The sequence below is a fragment of the Lacerta agilis genome, chromosome 12 (genome assembly GCF_009819535.1).
Source record: "Lacerta agilis isolate rLacAgi1 chromosome 12, rLacAgi1.pri, whole genome shotgun sequence".
Classification (NCBI taxonomy): domain Eukaryota; kingdom Metazoa; phylum Chordata; class Lepidosauria; order Squamata; family Lacertidae; genus Lacerta; species Lacerta agilis.
Window position 1 is genome coordinate 25,936,896 of NC_046323.1, and position 14,582 is coordinate 25,951,477.

The 14,582-nt window shown below is 43.3% G+C and overlaps 1 protein-coding gene across 1 annotated transcript in view; it reads left to right on the forward strand.

The window, feature by feature from the left end:
• The first annotated feature begins 12,481 nt into the window (after positions 1-12,481).
• Positions 12,482-14,582, forward strand: part of MEOX2 (mesenchyme homeobox 2) — a 62,794-nt gene continuing 60,693 nt past the window's right edge. The window contains 1 exon segment of the mRNA XM_033165601.1: positions 12,482-13,400. Within this exon segment, the coding sequence (XP_033021492.1) occupies positions 12,851-13,400 (550 nt within the window). The 5' untranslated portion in view covers positions 12,482-12,850.

The following is a 14,582-nucleotide window of genomic DNA, read 5'->3' on the forward strand; positions in this document are numbered from 1 at the left end:
TGAAGCCTCCACATTTTTACTGACTCTTAGCACAAGGAGGGGAGAATGTTTTCATCTGTAGAATTCATCAATACCCAGGTAGTAAACGTGGAAAATATTCAAAATATTTTAAATGCAATTAGATTAAGGCTTCAACACAGTCTTCATAGACTGAAGATGTTTTGGAGCTGGCCGAATAAGAATCATTAGCTGGCTAAGTAACCATCCAGGGAATCAGGAAGCCGTGAGCTCTTTACCCTTCCCTTCCTTCCCTTCCCACCCATGACCTCAGAGCAATATTTTCCCCACAAATTTGCTTGGCATAATAGGTCTCGACTCTGGCATTCCAGCCTCCCTCTGTATGTGCACTTAGCTTGTGCTAATGCTAGTGGGATACAAGCTGCATTGTGCTATGTTAACAGATACTTAGAAATCTGCTAGACTGAATTCTTGAGGGCAGCAGAATTCTTTGCAATGCACAAAGCGGATCTGAGAAGGAGCAGTTTGTCCTGAGAAAGGATAGGTTTTCAAGGCATGTGGTGCAGAAAAAGAAGGTGGTGAAGAATTTCCAATTCCAGTCCACACATTCCGGATAAGAGAGTCTGAGCTAATACCCTTGTGTATTATGGTGTACGCATGTAGCTGCGGAAGTAGTGTTAGGGTGGAATTTATGGACACTAAATTGTTTGCCAGGAAATGTTTACTAGCTATACCCAATAAATGGCTGGAAGCATGTCCCTGGATTTTAATGTGATACAGTTTTTATTTTCTTATATTTGGAATGAAGTGTTGCAAGAATCGATAGAGGAAACTTTTACTTTAATGTAAAACAAACAAGCTATGCCTGCTTGTGTTTATGAGACCTAGCTGGAAATGCTTGGTTAACTATAAATGTTTTTGCCCGCATCTCTGGACCCATGCCATTTCTGACATATCAGTGGCGAAATGTATGTCCTATTTTTAGAGCCAAATATTCTCATCATCAAGTCAAGGTATATTTTAAACAAAGAATCTGGTTACCACAGCTGCAGTGCGATGTTTAATGAAAGAACTGGGCATGCATTTGAAAATGCTAAATATAAAAAGCATCTGAAATGGTCAAGACCTATGTGAAGTAATATATATATATATATATATATATATATATATATATATATATATATATATATATATATATATATATATGCTTCTTATGATAATTTGGGATATTGCACCCATATATCTACACTTTTTCATTTCTTTGAGATCTGTGACTATGATAGCATAGGATTCAATGTTGCATTTGATTGCTGCTGTACCATCACAGATAGACAAATTGTGTCCTTCCAATACAATTTTTTAGAGTCAATGAATTACTTGATTCACCTGGATAACAAATTATTCTTTCACAATACACTGTAACTTTTACAAATGCCGTACACTGTTCATCTTTTCCCCTTCATACAACAAAGCTGCACAAAGCTATAAGAACAGGATTCAGCAGAGTTTACTTAAATGTTTAGGGACTGTACATGAGATGAAATTATATGTGTGTGAGAAATCATACCAATAATATATGTCTTCCATTACTAAAAACATGATCACAACACAATCTGTTTATATGCAAATATTTGTTTTTACCTGCAGTATATTTTTTTCCTATGAGATGTTCCATAGTTTGATACACAACCCACTTAACATGTTAGGATTTAATAGCAAGATAAATATGTCTCACATCTTATAGTCCTAATCTTGTTTTTCTAGCATTTTTTAAAGTGAGATATCAGCAGTGATCCTTCAGATATAGTGTAATTAAACATAATTAGTATGCTTTAATTTTACCTATTCAACGTTGAATATGATTTCCAAACAGTTCATGCAGTTACCCTAGTAGAGCACTAAATATGTTTTGCTGGTTTAAAAAACAGACACATCTAGTATTTCGACATAGGTTATTCAGGAAAACTAAATTACTATTACATTAAAACATAATTTCTTAACAAGTGTCTCCAGAAAAAATATTAAATATAATTTTCCTTTAAATTATAGTCTATTTTTTAAAGCTGTGTATGGTGACATATTTAGCTAAACAATGTCACAGCAAATAGCACAATACAATGGACTTCTCTATGACTGAAGTATAAATCAGTTTTCAATAACAGATTATAAATTTAATAAAGAAGTTTCTATTGGAAATACTTTGGGGGTGGGTTCATAGCCATATTCTATTGCTTGTGAAGAGTAAGAATATTCAAATGTCTTCTCTCTTAAAACAAACATCCATCAACAGCTTATTCCATTATATGTTTGGCAGAAATATTGGTGTTTGGTGACTGGAGCAACGTTAAAGAGCTAAGGCCACACACAATATGGCAACGTCACAGTTGTTCCCTTTTGGTTTGATGTGTGCCATTTGCCACCAGTTTGCTTAAAGGACCTGCAAAATCTATGTTGCTAGCTCAAGAATGGCACATGTTGCAACTTAATTCCATTTGGTCTGTGCTTTCCCAAAAATGCCATTTTGAAGCAGTTATAGAGGAATGGAAAGATTTTTCGCTTGCTTTGTTTTCGTTTCTCATATGGAAGTATTTCGCTATCTATGACATGAAATATAAAAATCCACAGATGTATAGACACAACAGCAAATAAACACCCAAGAACTCTCAGAACAGTAACACCCAACAGTACTACCCTCCAACAACCCAAGCAATGCTTTGAAGCACCTCATATCATGTTTGTTAAGTTTTTCTCTTTGGTAACATGGCTAGAAGCCCAGTCAAGACCAGAACTCAAGGTACACAAAGGGAAGAGGTTTCTGTTGCCCTGTATATGGGTAACAAAACCATCCACTTCAGTAACAGCTATGAGTCATACTGGTATTCTGCTTATATGCGGCAGGAGAGTTAAAAAAAAATGCCCTTACTTTCACTTAACATGTTTGGAAACAAAGAAAAAGATTCAATGTATTAAAGTTTTTTGCATTAAACCTGAATCTGATCTCATATAAGGAGGGCCAGCTGTGGAAGTTATCATGGACACAAACTGACCAGATGTCCACTCCTTCCTCCAAACCAGAGCGTGTGGGAGGTGAGGCCATTGTTGCAGTTGCATTCAAACTTGGCAAGGGTGGAGCATGAAGACATTGGCATGTTGACATAAACATGCACATGCTATCCAATCTGACATGCATCCAGAAAAGGTGTACCCATCCCTCAACAATACATTTGCAATTGTCTCAGTGCCACCCTAGCATGTCAGTGCACAAGCATCTGGTTGATTAGGAGATGTGTGTGCATAGTGACAAAGGAAAACAAGTTGTTGTTGTTGTTGTTGCTAAAAAGTCTACTTTGCACTGTTTTCTTTTGGAAACTGAGTATTAATTTAGGGTGTGTTGCCATAAACAGTATCAAAAGGCTGATCACAACAGAAAGGGTAGAGCTGGAAAGGAATAGTTAAAAGCAGAGTCGCTAGACTAAAGTGTATACACAGCCACCAAGATGGCAAAAGAGCTTCGGGCTTTGGGAGCCAGAAGCAAGGAAGAATTTTCTTTAGGGATTGCCTAGATCACACAACTAAAATCTTGGAACTTGGAAATGTAGTGACTTAGGAACGTCTAGCTGGAAAGGTGTGGCTATCAGGAGCTTGTTGCAGCTGAGGAAAAGATTGTGTTCTCCCTTATCTAGGCAGCAAGAAATTGTCATAAAGTGTCCCTTGCCTTACTGTCCTCACTCAGCTTACAGCTGCAGATCTCTTCATTTCAGACAGACATCTTAGTGACAATAAGTGACAATATGCCAAGGGGCATCTGCAGGCAGGACTGGGGTGGGGGGACTCTGTCTGAAATGCTGACCAGCTGCCTTACAGTGTAGATAATTCTAAACTAGATGAAACAATGCTCTGGTCCAGTATAAGTCAGCTTCCCGTGTCCCTAACATGGTCCTAGTTAATCCATTGACAAGTAGATTTCCTCTTTATTCCCATCTTAGACACAATCTATCTTCCTGCCAGCACTCTGAAGGCCAGACTATATATGAACCTCCGACTACTTGTGTTGTTTCCTTGCAAGGTGTGCACCCCTGGAACAAATACTGACACAGCCATGGCGGACATTTCTGGGAACTCCAACTAAAAATCCAACTGCTCATTCCATGGCCAAAACTGATTATTCCTCATGCCAGATACCGTGTCCAGGACTTCCTTGGCAGTCTTCACACTTCCTCCCTCCCTGCTGCCTTCCAGACCTTGACTGTGACCTGTGAAATACAACCTTCAGTAAGGGGTTAGGAATGCCATACCCAGATGGTATCACCCTCCCTTAAACATACAAACACACCAATTGTGGAAGGCAAGAGAGCAGAAGCTTTATGATAACTCGTGTACTGGGGCTTTAAAATCATCTTCTAGTGTAGCTCCCTCCGTGCCACACACTTCAGAATTGTCCCCCAATATAGTGCAAGGAGCTGTGGTAATATGCCTGCCTAGAGGAGCTCTTTGGACCATACAGCATTCAATGCTGTGAATGAAATGAAATACTGAAAGCTCATATCAAATATGGAACAAATTCAACTTCAGAATGATAAAAAAATCGAGCCAATTAACACAATAAAGTACAACTGAATTATTCTTACCAAAGTTGTAATATAAATTGGCTCAAATATCAGTTTTAGGATTGAACATCGATTTGAGGAGATGGGATGAGATCCTAGAATCAATGTCTAGTTTTCTAAAAATGAAGAGGATCTTAAATATTCTGCTTTAGGGCCTGCTGCAGCAGATCGCAATATGTATTTTGAAGGAAGACTCGTTTTGGCATTGCTGAAGTTGCTAGGAATTTTTCTTTTGATTTTAATGAAAGCTGGAATGGGATAAAAGTATTCATACAAAAAAAAAAAAATCCAGACCTAATAACCCAGAAATATACTCTTTTATTTATAATAACCACTTAGTACTGTTTTACTGATTCACTTCATGCAAAGAAATGTATTAAAGAGAAGTGTCCAAAAACTTTACAGTCCAAACCTAGGTAGGTATCAGATAATATCAAGTTGGAAAATAAAACACACCTGCTTTAGGCTGTGTTCTTAAGCATGTTTATGTGAAAGTATTGAACTAAATGGGTATTTGTAAATGTGCTTAGAATATACTCAACTTGGATCTGCAACTAAATGTTGCAGTGTATTCCCCACTTCTAAAAGGAATATTCTTATTCAGAATACTAGTCCATCTTTCCCCCAAAAGGAGGCATTCTAATCCACCCCCACCCCTGTTCTGTTTCTCCCCTCAGCCATAACTTTACTTTCTGTGGCCACTAAGCATATTCAGTCTTTATTGGAGTCTTTGTCTCATTAGGATGTATGTGTGTGTGTATACTACTGAAAAGTTCCCCCAAGCACACTGATACTTCCCTCTTGTTCCTCCATTCATGCTACAAGCCTGAAAACTTTACATTTATATAATCATACACAATTTAATTATTTTTCATAATTTGCATTCCAAAAGTACTGTATAAATCCCACCCATTGCTTGTGTCAATTTATACCTGTGGGGATCAGACGGTGCCTGTTGAAATCATGGTTGCAACCCACAATGCACCTCATTATATCCATTAATTTCACAAAAGTTGCAAGTGCATGGTACATTGTTGCTTCCTGTGAGAATTAAAACAAAACCAATGGACAGTGTGACAGATTTTTCATTACAGCCAGTGTTTCAAGATATTTGTCAGTAGGTTTTTTCTTTCTTTCTTTCTTTCTTCCAAAGGAATATTTTTAAATAATAAGCCATCTTCAAACTGGAATATGTGAAATTAGATGACTAGCCTATTTCAGAAATAAAGAGTATGAACAAGATGTTCAAAAGAATAATAAATGAGAATTGTATGTATCATTCTGGCACATAATATTTCAATTGTATGTGATGATTTCTGGGTTTTGGTGAGAACTGGGAATAAGAAACTTGTAGCCACATCCTATGAATGCTTGTAAAAGGTTATGGCTGCACAAACATTTGCACTAGCTAGTTGCATCCTATGCAAAGAATGTGCCAAATAAGGCAAGTCTGTGTTCTTTGGGGTTTGGCTATGGACCTTCGTATTTAAGACTCATGCATATGGATCAATATGCATATATGGCGCAGGTTTTTTCACTATAAGGGAGTCCATTTGCCTGTCAATGTGGACAAGATAGTGCTGTTTCGGCTTATCCAACTTCTCCCTTTAAATACAGTGACACATGAATGAGGTGTGGACAAGAAAGTAGGAGCTTTAACAGTTCCACTGCAGTGCCCTCTGTTTTTTTCAACAGCACAAGATATTTTGTGTTGGTGCCTACATCACCACAATGATACTGACTGTTGTCCTGGCACATTATGGCAGCTAACCTCACACTTGATAGTATCCTCCTTTTGCCTTGCACAGCAGATCATAGGATCAGGGTGAAAGTCAGTGAAACTAAGCATGCTTATCTAAATTGAGCTCTGATGAATCAACAGAACTTACTCCCGTATACATGTGTTTAGCATCAGGAGGTTATACGAAAACAAATATGTCTAGGTAATTTTTTTTGGAGTCAGTGAATGCAGACAGGAGACCAAAAAAGTACATGTTTCACAATTCAACATTAAAAAAGTTTAATTAATGAATGAAGGCAATTAGCTTTGTGGTACTAAGTACATTTCATGAAAACTACTAGCAGCATTTTTTTTTAAGTCACAGTTTTGGATATAATGTTTTAAATAGCAGCCACTAACTAGCCATTGCAAATTAAACACATTCATAGTTAAACATGGACACCACAATAAATTAATGCTATTCTGGATGATCATCCTTTGTGACATTTTGCATGATCAATGATTATGTATTTGGAGTAATAATAAAAAGCTGACACTAATTTTGTTTATTTTCTTGCTGAGCTGATCAAATAAGCATTCCAGAAAGGCCAACCATAACTTGTTGTAATCAGTAATGTTGGAAGTCTAGATTAAAAAAATAATAATCAATATTTTAAAAATCTAACATTTAATTAACCTAATTCAAAAAGCTGTACAAGTAGCCATATTATTCAGATAACAATCCCTTGATATGTATGGATATATCCACTTTTGCTTAATGAAGCATTTACACTGTAAATTATTGTTTGTGTCTGCATGGCTTGCTTGATGCACTAGCAAATATGTTCCATTTAAACAATAATGTTTTGTTTGTAAGAAGAAATGAAGAGATGGCAGAAGAGGGGCAGGGCAGTTGATGCGGTGTCTAGGAAAAAACAAAGTAAAAGAAAGAAGCTTCTGATTACGTGCATTAGGCTTAAATCTGTGCAGTATTCAACTGTTGGTCTTTTTATTATTTCCTTCCCTGATATCTACTGACTTTTACACACACAAACCACACACATGGAAAAATGTGGTTCAGTCTATTGCTCTTTCTATTGACATACAATTTGCGAAACCTTTTCAGGTTTGCCTTAAGAATGAATTAGGAAAAAAAGCATGACAGGCGTCCTTCCTAACGATAGAATTAAGGAGCCATATTTCATATTGCCTTTGATCTGGAACATTAACTATTCCAGCCGCTTGGAGCATTTTATGGCTCAAACTGAGCAGTCACCCTTTCGAGGCTTCTTGTCCCACATCCGCAGCAACTGATTGACAGAGACAGGTTGGGAAGAAATTTCAGGGCACATTAAGATCTGACACTGGGGAGGGGGGTGGACTTAGTCCCATCAGTGGCCACATTAAGGGAAGTTGCACCTATTAGAGATGAAAGCTAAGACCATGTTTATAGCTCACCTGAAATACCAAGAGACTTTGGATCCCCCTGTTATTTGTTTTCCCGAAAACCATCTTAATGGAACCTTAACATGACTCTGGTAATACTGAATTTTAGCAAGTGACTTCAGTATTTCAGGTTAACTTGGTTTCGTCCTACTACATAATTTGATTCATCTGGTACCACATTATACTATAGATGCATCTATTTTAGATTAAATAGATGGTCGGTAAATGTTCCATGATGGGGCCAGGGCTTCTTCCCCAGAAACAGCAGCTCCAAGTATCATAAAAGGGTCTGGGGTCTGGCGGGGAGTCCAGCCATTGTGTTTCCTTTGCCTTGGTCTATATTAGAGCACATATTGAAACGATAAACACAAGGCACAACATATTTCATCAAGATTGTTGAGTACATAGATTTTCCTCTTTTTTCCCCCTTCCTGAAGGAAGGCGTGGGGAAGGACAGCTCTGGCCTTGCCCAGCCACTTATGGTCACCGCTGGCCCTTCCAGGAGGACTTCTGAGAAATGCCACTTGACAAAAAAACGCTTCAAGATAGTTACAAATATAAGAAGAAAATAAATCTCAAAAAAGTGGGAAAGACTCTTACCAGCCACAGAAGCGCTGCAGGTTTCCAGCTCAGTCTAAAACTGTGAGGCAAACTGCAACAGCTGCTGAACAAAACTTTTAGTTGTTGGTGGTTTTTTTTTTTTTCAAAAAAAGAGAAAGTCTGCAAAACTAATTTCCCACGAATAGGACTCAATTTCCGTTTAAGCAACTACCTCTTGCAAATCTCATACAACCCTTTTTTCCACTGGCAGATGAAAACGACTTGTGTGAGAGAAAGAGGGGGAAAGGGAGAAAGGGCGCGCGCGCGTTTTCACACGCCCGAGAATTTACAATGCCGTGAAAGGGGGACTAAATGTTTGGGATTTCACAAACGCAAACACAGAGGGGGAAAGGCGGGAAACACTTTTTTTTAAAAAAAATCGTTTGCTTATCAGCGGTCAGCTCAGCTGTCTCTGCCGTTTGCTGCTTCGAAGCGCCCTCGGAGGCTCTCCTGACACCTGAGACAATACAAACACCCTCGCCAAAGGGAACAGAACAAACTGTCTCGTGTGTTTGTGTGTAAAATGAGGAAGGGCGGGATGCCTTGTTTTGAAAGCACAAGAACCTGCGACCTCTTTGCGCGCCCTGTGAATATCTTTGTTTACTACTCAGATGAGAAATCAGCTCTGTGGGGCGGGAGGAGGGGAGAGACTCGGCGCTTTGTCATCAGGGGTTGTGAGGGGTCTGCCTCCTAAACTAAAGCCATGATTTGTTTCCCAGTCGAGCTCCTCACGTCGATCCTGTCAAGTTAACTCAACCTCCATGGCACCTTATCATTATTAGCTATTAGGTAAATAAAGGTTCCCCCCCCCCACTCGCACCTCTAGGTGAGATTCTGGCTATTGTTATTGTTGTCATTATTAACACTAGCACTACGGCTCGAATTATGTCAGGTAGGGGAAAAGCAAGGGAAACGGGGCCAATCAGATCGTGGCTAAGGGACGCCTGAGAGGCGCGCGACAACTGCACGCCCCCCCCCCCAGCTGTGCAGGCGAGGGAATCCCGTCAGGCGCTTAAGGCGGGAAGGCGCTCGAGCGCCTTTTACGCATCGTCGCTCCCGCGCTCTGCCTCACGCGACGCAGCGCCTCGGACTCCAAACGCGCCTCCGCCTCGAAGGCGTCGCCCCTGAAGCGTCCCGTTTTCATGTACACTTCAAGCAAAACTCGCCCCAAACATTCTTTTCTGTTTACTCCATCCACCCGCGTTTATTTATTCCTCCACGTATTTATTTCTAGCCCTTCGAAGCAGCCCCAATCAAGCTGAAATATTTAAGTGCTCAGATCCTGAAACTTCCGTTCTGCTTAAGGCTCATCTGCCAAGTTTCTTCCTTCCTTTCTTTGTAAAGAGCTATATAGGGAAAGGCAGTTCCACCTTTGTGAGGTGATCACTGTACTGTTTGGACCTATCTGATGTCAATAGATCTTACCTGGATCCCGTGGGTGGGTTAGCTATTTTAGAGACTAACCTAAATTTACAAGGGGAAAGTGGGGTGTTGTCAGGTATCTGAAGGATTCATGTCGTCATTGGTCACTAGCCTACACAGTTTGACGGCCAGCGAACTGATTCAGGTGGTCACAGTTATCTCTTAATATCAGGCAAATCTAAGAATACTTTCGCAGGCGGAGAATTTGCCTCAGAGAAACCTCCTCATAGGTTTGTGCCACTAAATTCGTAATCTCTAGTCACAGAGCTGACCCCCGTCAAGATGGTGATCAAGTAATGAGCAGGTGTGGCCGGGTAACCATACCGTAAAATGAATTCTCCACACCTGCAATTGCTCTGTAAAGCAAGTGATCACCAGCTGCTTGCCATATTGAAATGTATTCACTTTGCTGAAATAGGCCTGAGGCTTGGCCCCACATTGGCCCGAACAGAGAGTCTTTTTGCTTTGTTGAAAATGCCCCAATTGAAAAAGTGAAAGAGGGAGATGACACAAAAACTTTTTTTTGGGGGGGGGGCTACATTGGGCTGTCTTGTAAACTTTGTTTCTAGTTCATTTGATGAGTTTTTCTCACTCAGTCAAAGCATTTTTTGAAAGGGCGAAAGGCATGCTGATATGGAGTAAAGTCTTGTTCTCAAGAATCTACTTTTCATATATACAGAATAAGCCCGTTATCCACGTCCTGGAGAAACAATTAAAAGCTCCAGAATGATACTGGGATGATGCCTCTTCTCAGCGGTAGTTAGATACAACCCACTTTATTGATAAATATACATCCAGGCTCATAAGGGCTGACAAAAGAATGAAACTTCATTCACTTCCAAATAGAGTGCCTCTGTTTAACATTAGCACAACTTCACATCAGGCTTACATTTCTTGCGTCCTTTGTGACAAGTTTGGGCAAAAGAGTGGGGCAAACAGAGCACAAACTTACTTCATCTAAATCCGTCCTTGGTACATGTTCTACAGCCATTGTGTGTGCACCCATCTATCGGAGGGGAGGGGGAAGTCTAATATTTAGCCAGGAGGGGAGAACCTCAACATTTGTTTAGCACAGATCACATACCTTATTTCGGTATTCCTTATAACCCCCGGATTACGTTGCTTTCCCTATATTGCAAATTAACTAGTGTGGGGATGGGGAACCAGCCAACATACTGCACCAGAGAGATTAATTTTGAAATCCTGTTGAGAGGATGACAGAGACAGAATTTTATTAGCCAACGAAGCATATAATGGTAGATTGTATATTCATGTGGCATCCCCCCTCCTGTTTTTTTTTTAAGACACTGGATATATATGTGAGGTTGTGTAGCATGAAACTTCCATCCAAGCTCATCATTATAAGAATTTTGTAACATTAAGAATTTGGTGCCTGAGTTTGCTTGTTTGCCTCTTCCCTCCTCACCCCCTTTTCATTTCGCCATGTTTTTTTTTAGATTCTAAACCCAAGAGCAGCAGATATTGTGTTATTTCTATGGATTTGGCCATTCTTTATTTATTAGATTTATTCATTAGATTTATATACCTCCCTTTATCCAAAGATCTCAGCTTGGTTCAAAAGATAAGAAAAGCACAAATAAAACCCTTGAGAAGGTGAAATGGGTACAGTACTCTGTAGCAGATAATGCTGCCTGTTGCAGATTTCTAAGTGCCCTCTCAGCAGGGCTAGGATCAGGACCATAGGCCAGCTGCTCAGGCCCCGGCACTTGTCTGCTCAAGTGCCACCAGTTACAGAGTCCCCCGTGGGGAACTTTGGGATGCCTTGTGTGGGTGAGAATGTGGGCGCACACGAGACATAAGGCGCACTCCTTGGAGGAAGCGCCCCTGCAACTTCCTCCACCGAATCCCGCCTTCTACTGTTCGAAGGGAGAGCGCAGGCAAATGTGCCAAAGGGGACACCGGCAGCCTCTTCATATGGCCACTTTATTTCTGGGTTGGCCTGGCAAGGACAGCTGGCTTGATGGGGAAGTGCAGGTAAGCGGCGGAGAGCGGGCAAGCCAGTGGCAAGAAGAGGCCGCGGTCCTGGTCTCCTGCTAAGAGGGAGCAGCCCAGCAAGTCCGCCCCGAGAGACACTGCGTCTTGCTGCCCGCCAGCCCCACTTCCAGGAACCCCTATGCTCTCCCGCAGAGAGAAGATGTGGACCCAAAGAGGCACATCAGCGGATGCTTGCGCAAAGGCCCGATCCCATTTTGTACTGGGCGGCTGTCAGGAGGGAGATCCTGGCTTTCTCCTCTTGGCTTCCGCTTCCTGGCTTGCCAGAATGGGTCCATGGGCGTAGCCAGGATTTATGTTAGCGGGGAGCAGTATTTTATTGATTTACTTGATCAATAGCAAGGCAAGGAGCAGCTGCCCCCCTCCTTGCCTACGCCAGTGGCTGGGTCCCACCCTCCCTTCAATCGCTTTGCCCCCCAGATATAGGGAGCAGTAACCTCCTCCTCCTCGTGGCACCTGCTCATCTGCGCTCTCCCTCCGGCCAAAGGGGCGGAAGGAGGGATCCTGGCCGGAGCAGCCGCCCCGTCCGCCTGCTCCATTGGCCCCCTCTGCCTCGGAGGAGCGGCGGCGGCGGCGGGCGGAAGCGGGTGCCCTCTGTCCCTGCCCGAGGCTCCCTATCAGCCGCATCTCGCCCTGCCTCTCGATCGCGCCTCCGAGGCTGAGCCCGGGGTCAGGGCGAGGGGAGCCGCGGGCGGCCGCTGGGCTGGGTGGCTGCTGGGCTGGCGCGCGGAGGCAGCTCGCATGTGGTCAGTGCCGCCGCGCCGCTAAGCCAGCCCCCGGCTCACGTTACACACTCCTGTATTTATAACCTCGGCGAGCCGCTTCCCCCTCGGAGCACTTGCGCGGGACCACCTCCTTTCTGCCGCCGGCGGACAGCACGCCCGCCCGACGTCAGGAGCATCCGATCGAGGCCCCGCTTGGGCGCACAAGCCCTGGATTATTGGCGAGCGCGCGGCGGCGGCGGCGGCATCTGGTGGCTTCGGGGGTGGCTGGCTGGGAGGAGAGCGCAGCGCCCCGGCGCCTCTTGAACCGCGGGCTTCCCTTCGCAGCGGGGCCGCGGCGCGGAGCCGCGTTGCGCGCCGCCATGGATCACACGCTCTTCGGCTGCCTGCGCAGCCCGCACCATGCCCCGGGCCAGGGCTTGCACCCGTTCTCGCAGTCGGCGCTCGCCCTGCACGGCCGCTCCGACCACATGTCCTACCCGGAGCTCTCGCCTTCGGCCTCCTCTTGCATCATCGCGGGATACCCCAACGAGGAGGGCATGTTCGGCAGCCAGCATCACCGGGGGCACCACCACCACCACCACCACCACCACCATCACCAGGCGCAGCAGCAGCAGCAGCAACACCAGCCTTTGCAGACGAACTGGCACATTCCGCAGATGGCTTCGCCGCCGCCGCCGCCTCCCCCTCCGCCGCCGTCCGCCTCGGCCAGGCACAGCCTGTGTCTGCAGCCCGACTCGGGTGGACCCCCGGAGCTGGGCAGTAGCCCCCCGGGACTGTGCTCGAACTCATCCAGCCTGGGGACCAGCACCCCGACGGGGGCGGCGTGCGCTCCGGGAGATTATGGCAGGCAGGCGCTGTCCCCGGTGGAAACCGAGAAGCGCGCGGGCAAACGGAAAAGCGACAGCTCAGGTAAGCGCGCCCCTCGTGTCTTTTCTTGGGTGGGTAGGTGGGGGCGGGAAGGAGAAACCCACTCCCGGGTGGATCGAGCTGTTGGCGAAGAAAGTGGCCTCATCTGTGCACTCCTTTGGTGAGGTTTAAGTCACCTTTGGGGAGACGTGGAGAGCAGAAGCGCTTGACGCATCGCCTTATAGACCTTTCATCGCGGGCAGAGAGATGCAGGGACCATCAGGTGGTGGACCATAAAATCGTTTGCCGGCGGGGCGGGGTGGAGAGACTCGTTTCGGAATCTGGATTAGCGTGTGCGTCTCTGACGCCAGGGTTTCCATTCAGACCTCCTTTCCCCAGATTTTTGTTTCCCTCCTGTTCGGAGTCGCAGGCTGCTACGCGCTTTTGGAGCCCGTTTCCCTTTAGGACTGCCTAATATATAGCTGAACCATTGCGCAATTGGAGACAAGTTCTATTCCTGGAAGAAATTTGTAGTTATTCTTTTGGTTGGTTTTATGGATTAAGAGGGTACACACAAATATGTAAACAGTTTTATGTCTAAAATGAGATAGTAGAAGAACCTGATTCCTGCCTCTGAAATGCACATAAACTGATAAATTAGAAGTATATGTTTCTCATGTGTAATGCAGATGTTTACAGTACTACTTGTATAATAGATACAATGTAAATTATATCATGCACATAGCACAACTTCTTCAGGTAGGGACTACAAACAGAATAGTATGTATACTATTTACCCACAATAAATTCCACTTTTTTATACCGTGCATAGTCTTGTGTACAGAGCATAAAGCATCATTTAGGAAGAAATAGAAGTGAATTTCAATTTTGATCAAGTAACCAATAATTACATTTCAGTTCTTAAGACATTTACTTGAAAGTAAATTCAATATATTTAAATTTAGTGGTATTCTGAGATCAAATACATTTACATGGATGTTTCATTCACTTCAGAGTTTATTTTATATGTCCTATAGTTTTAAAGGTAAATTTGACATGTGCATTTATCTGTGTTGCATATCTCCTACAACAAATTCTGTGATTCTGTAAAATGTTTTAAATATGTTACAAAATTCCAAGTGGGAAGCTAGAAATGAAAGATGTCAGTCCCATAGTAAAACTGCTAAAGGTAAGATGTGCTTGTGCATGCACACACACACACACACACACACACAGGAAGATAAA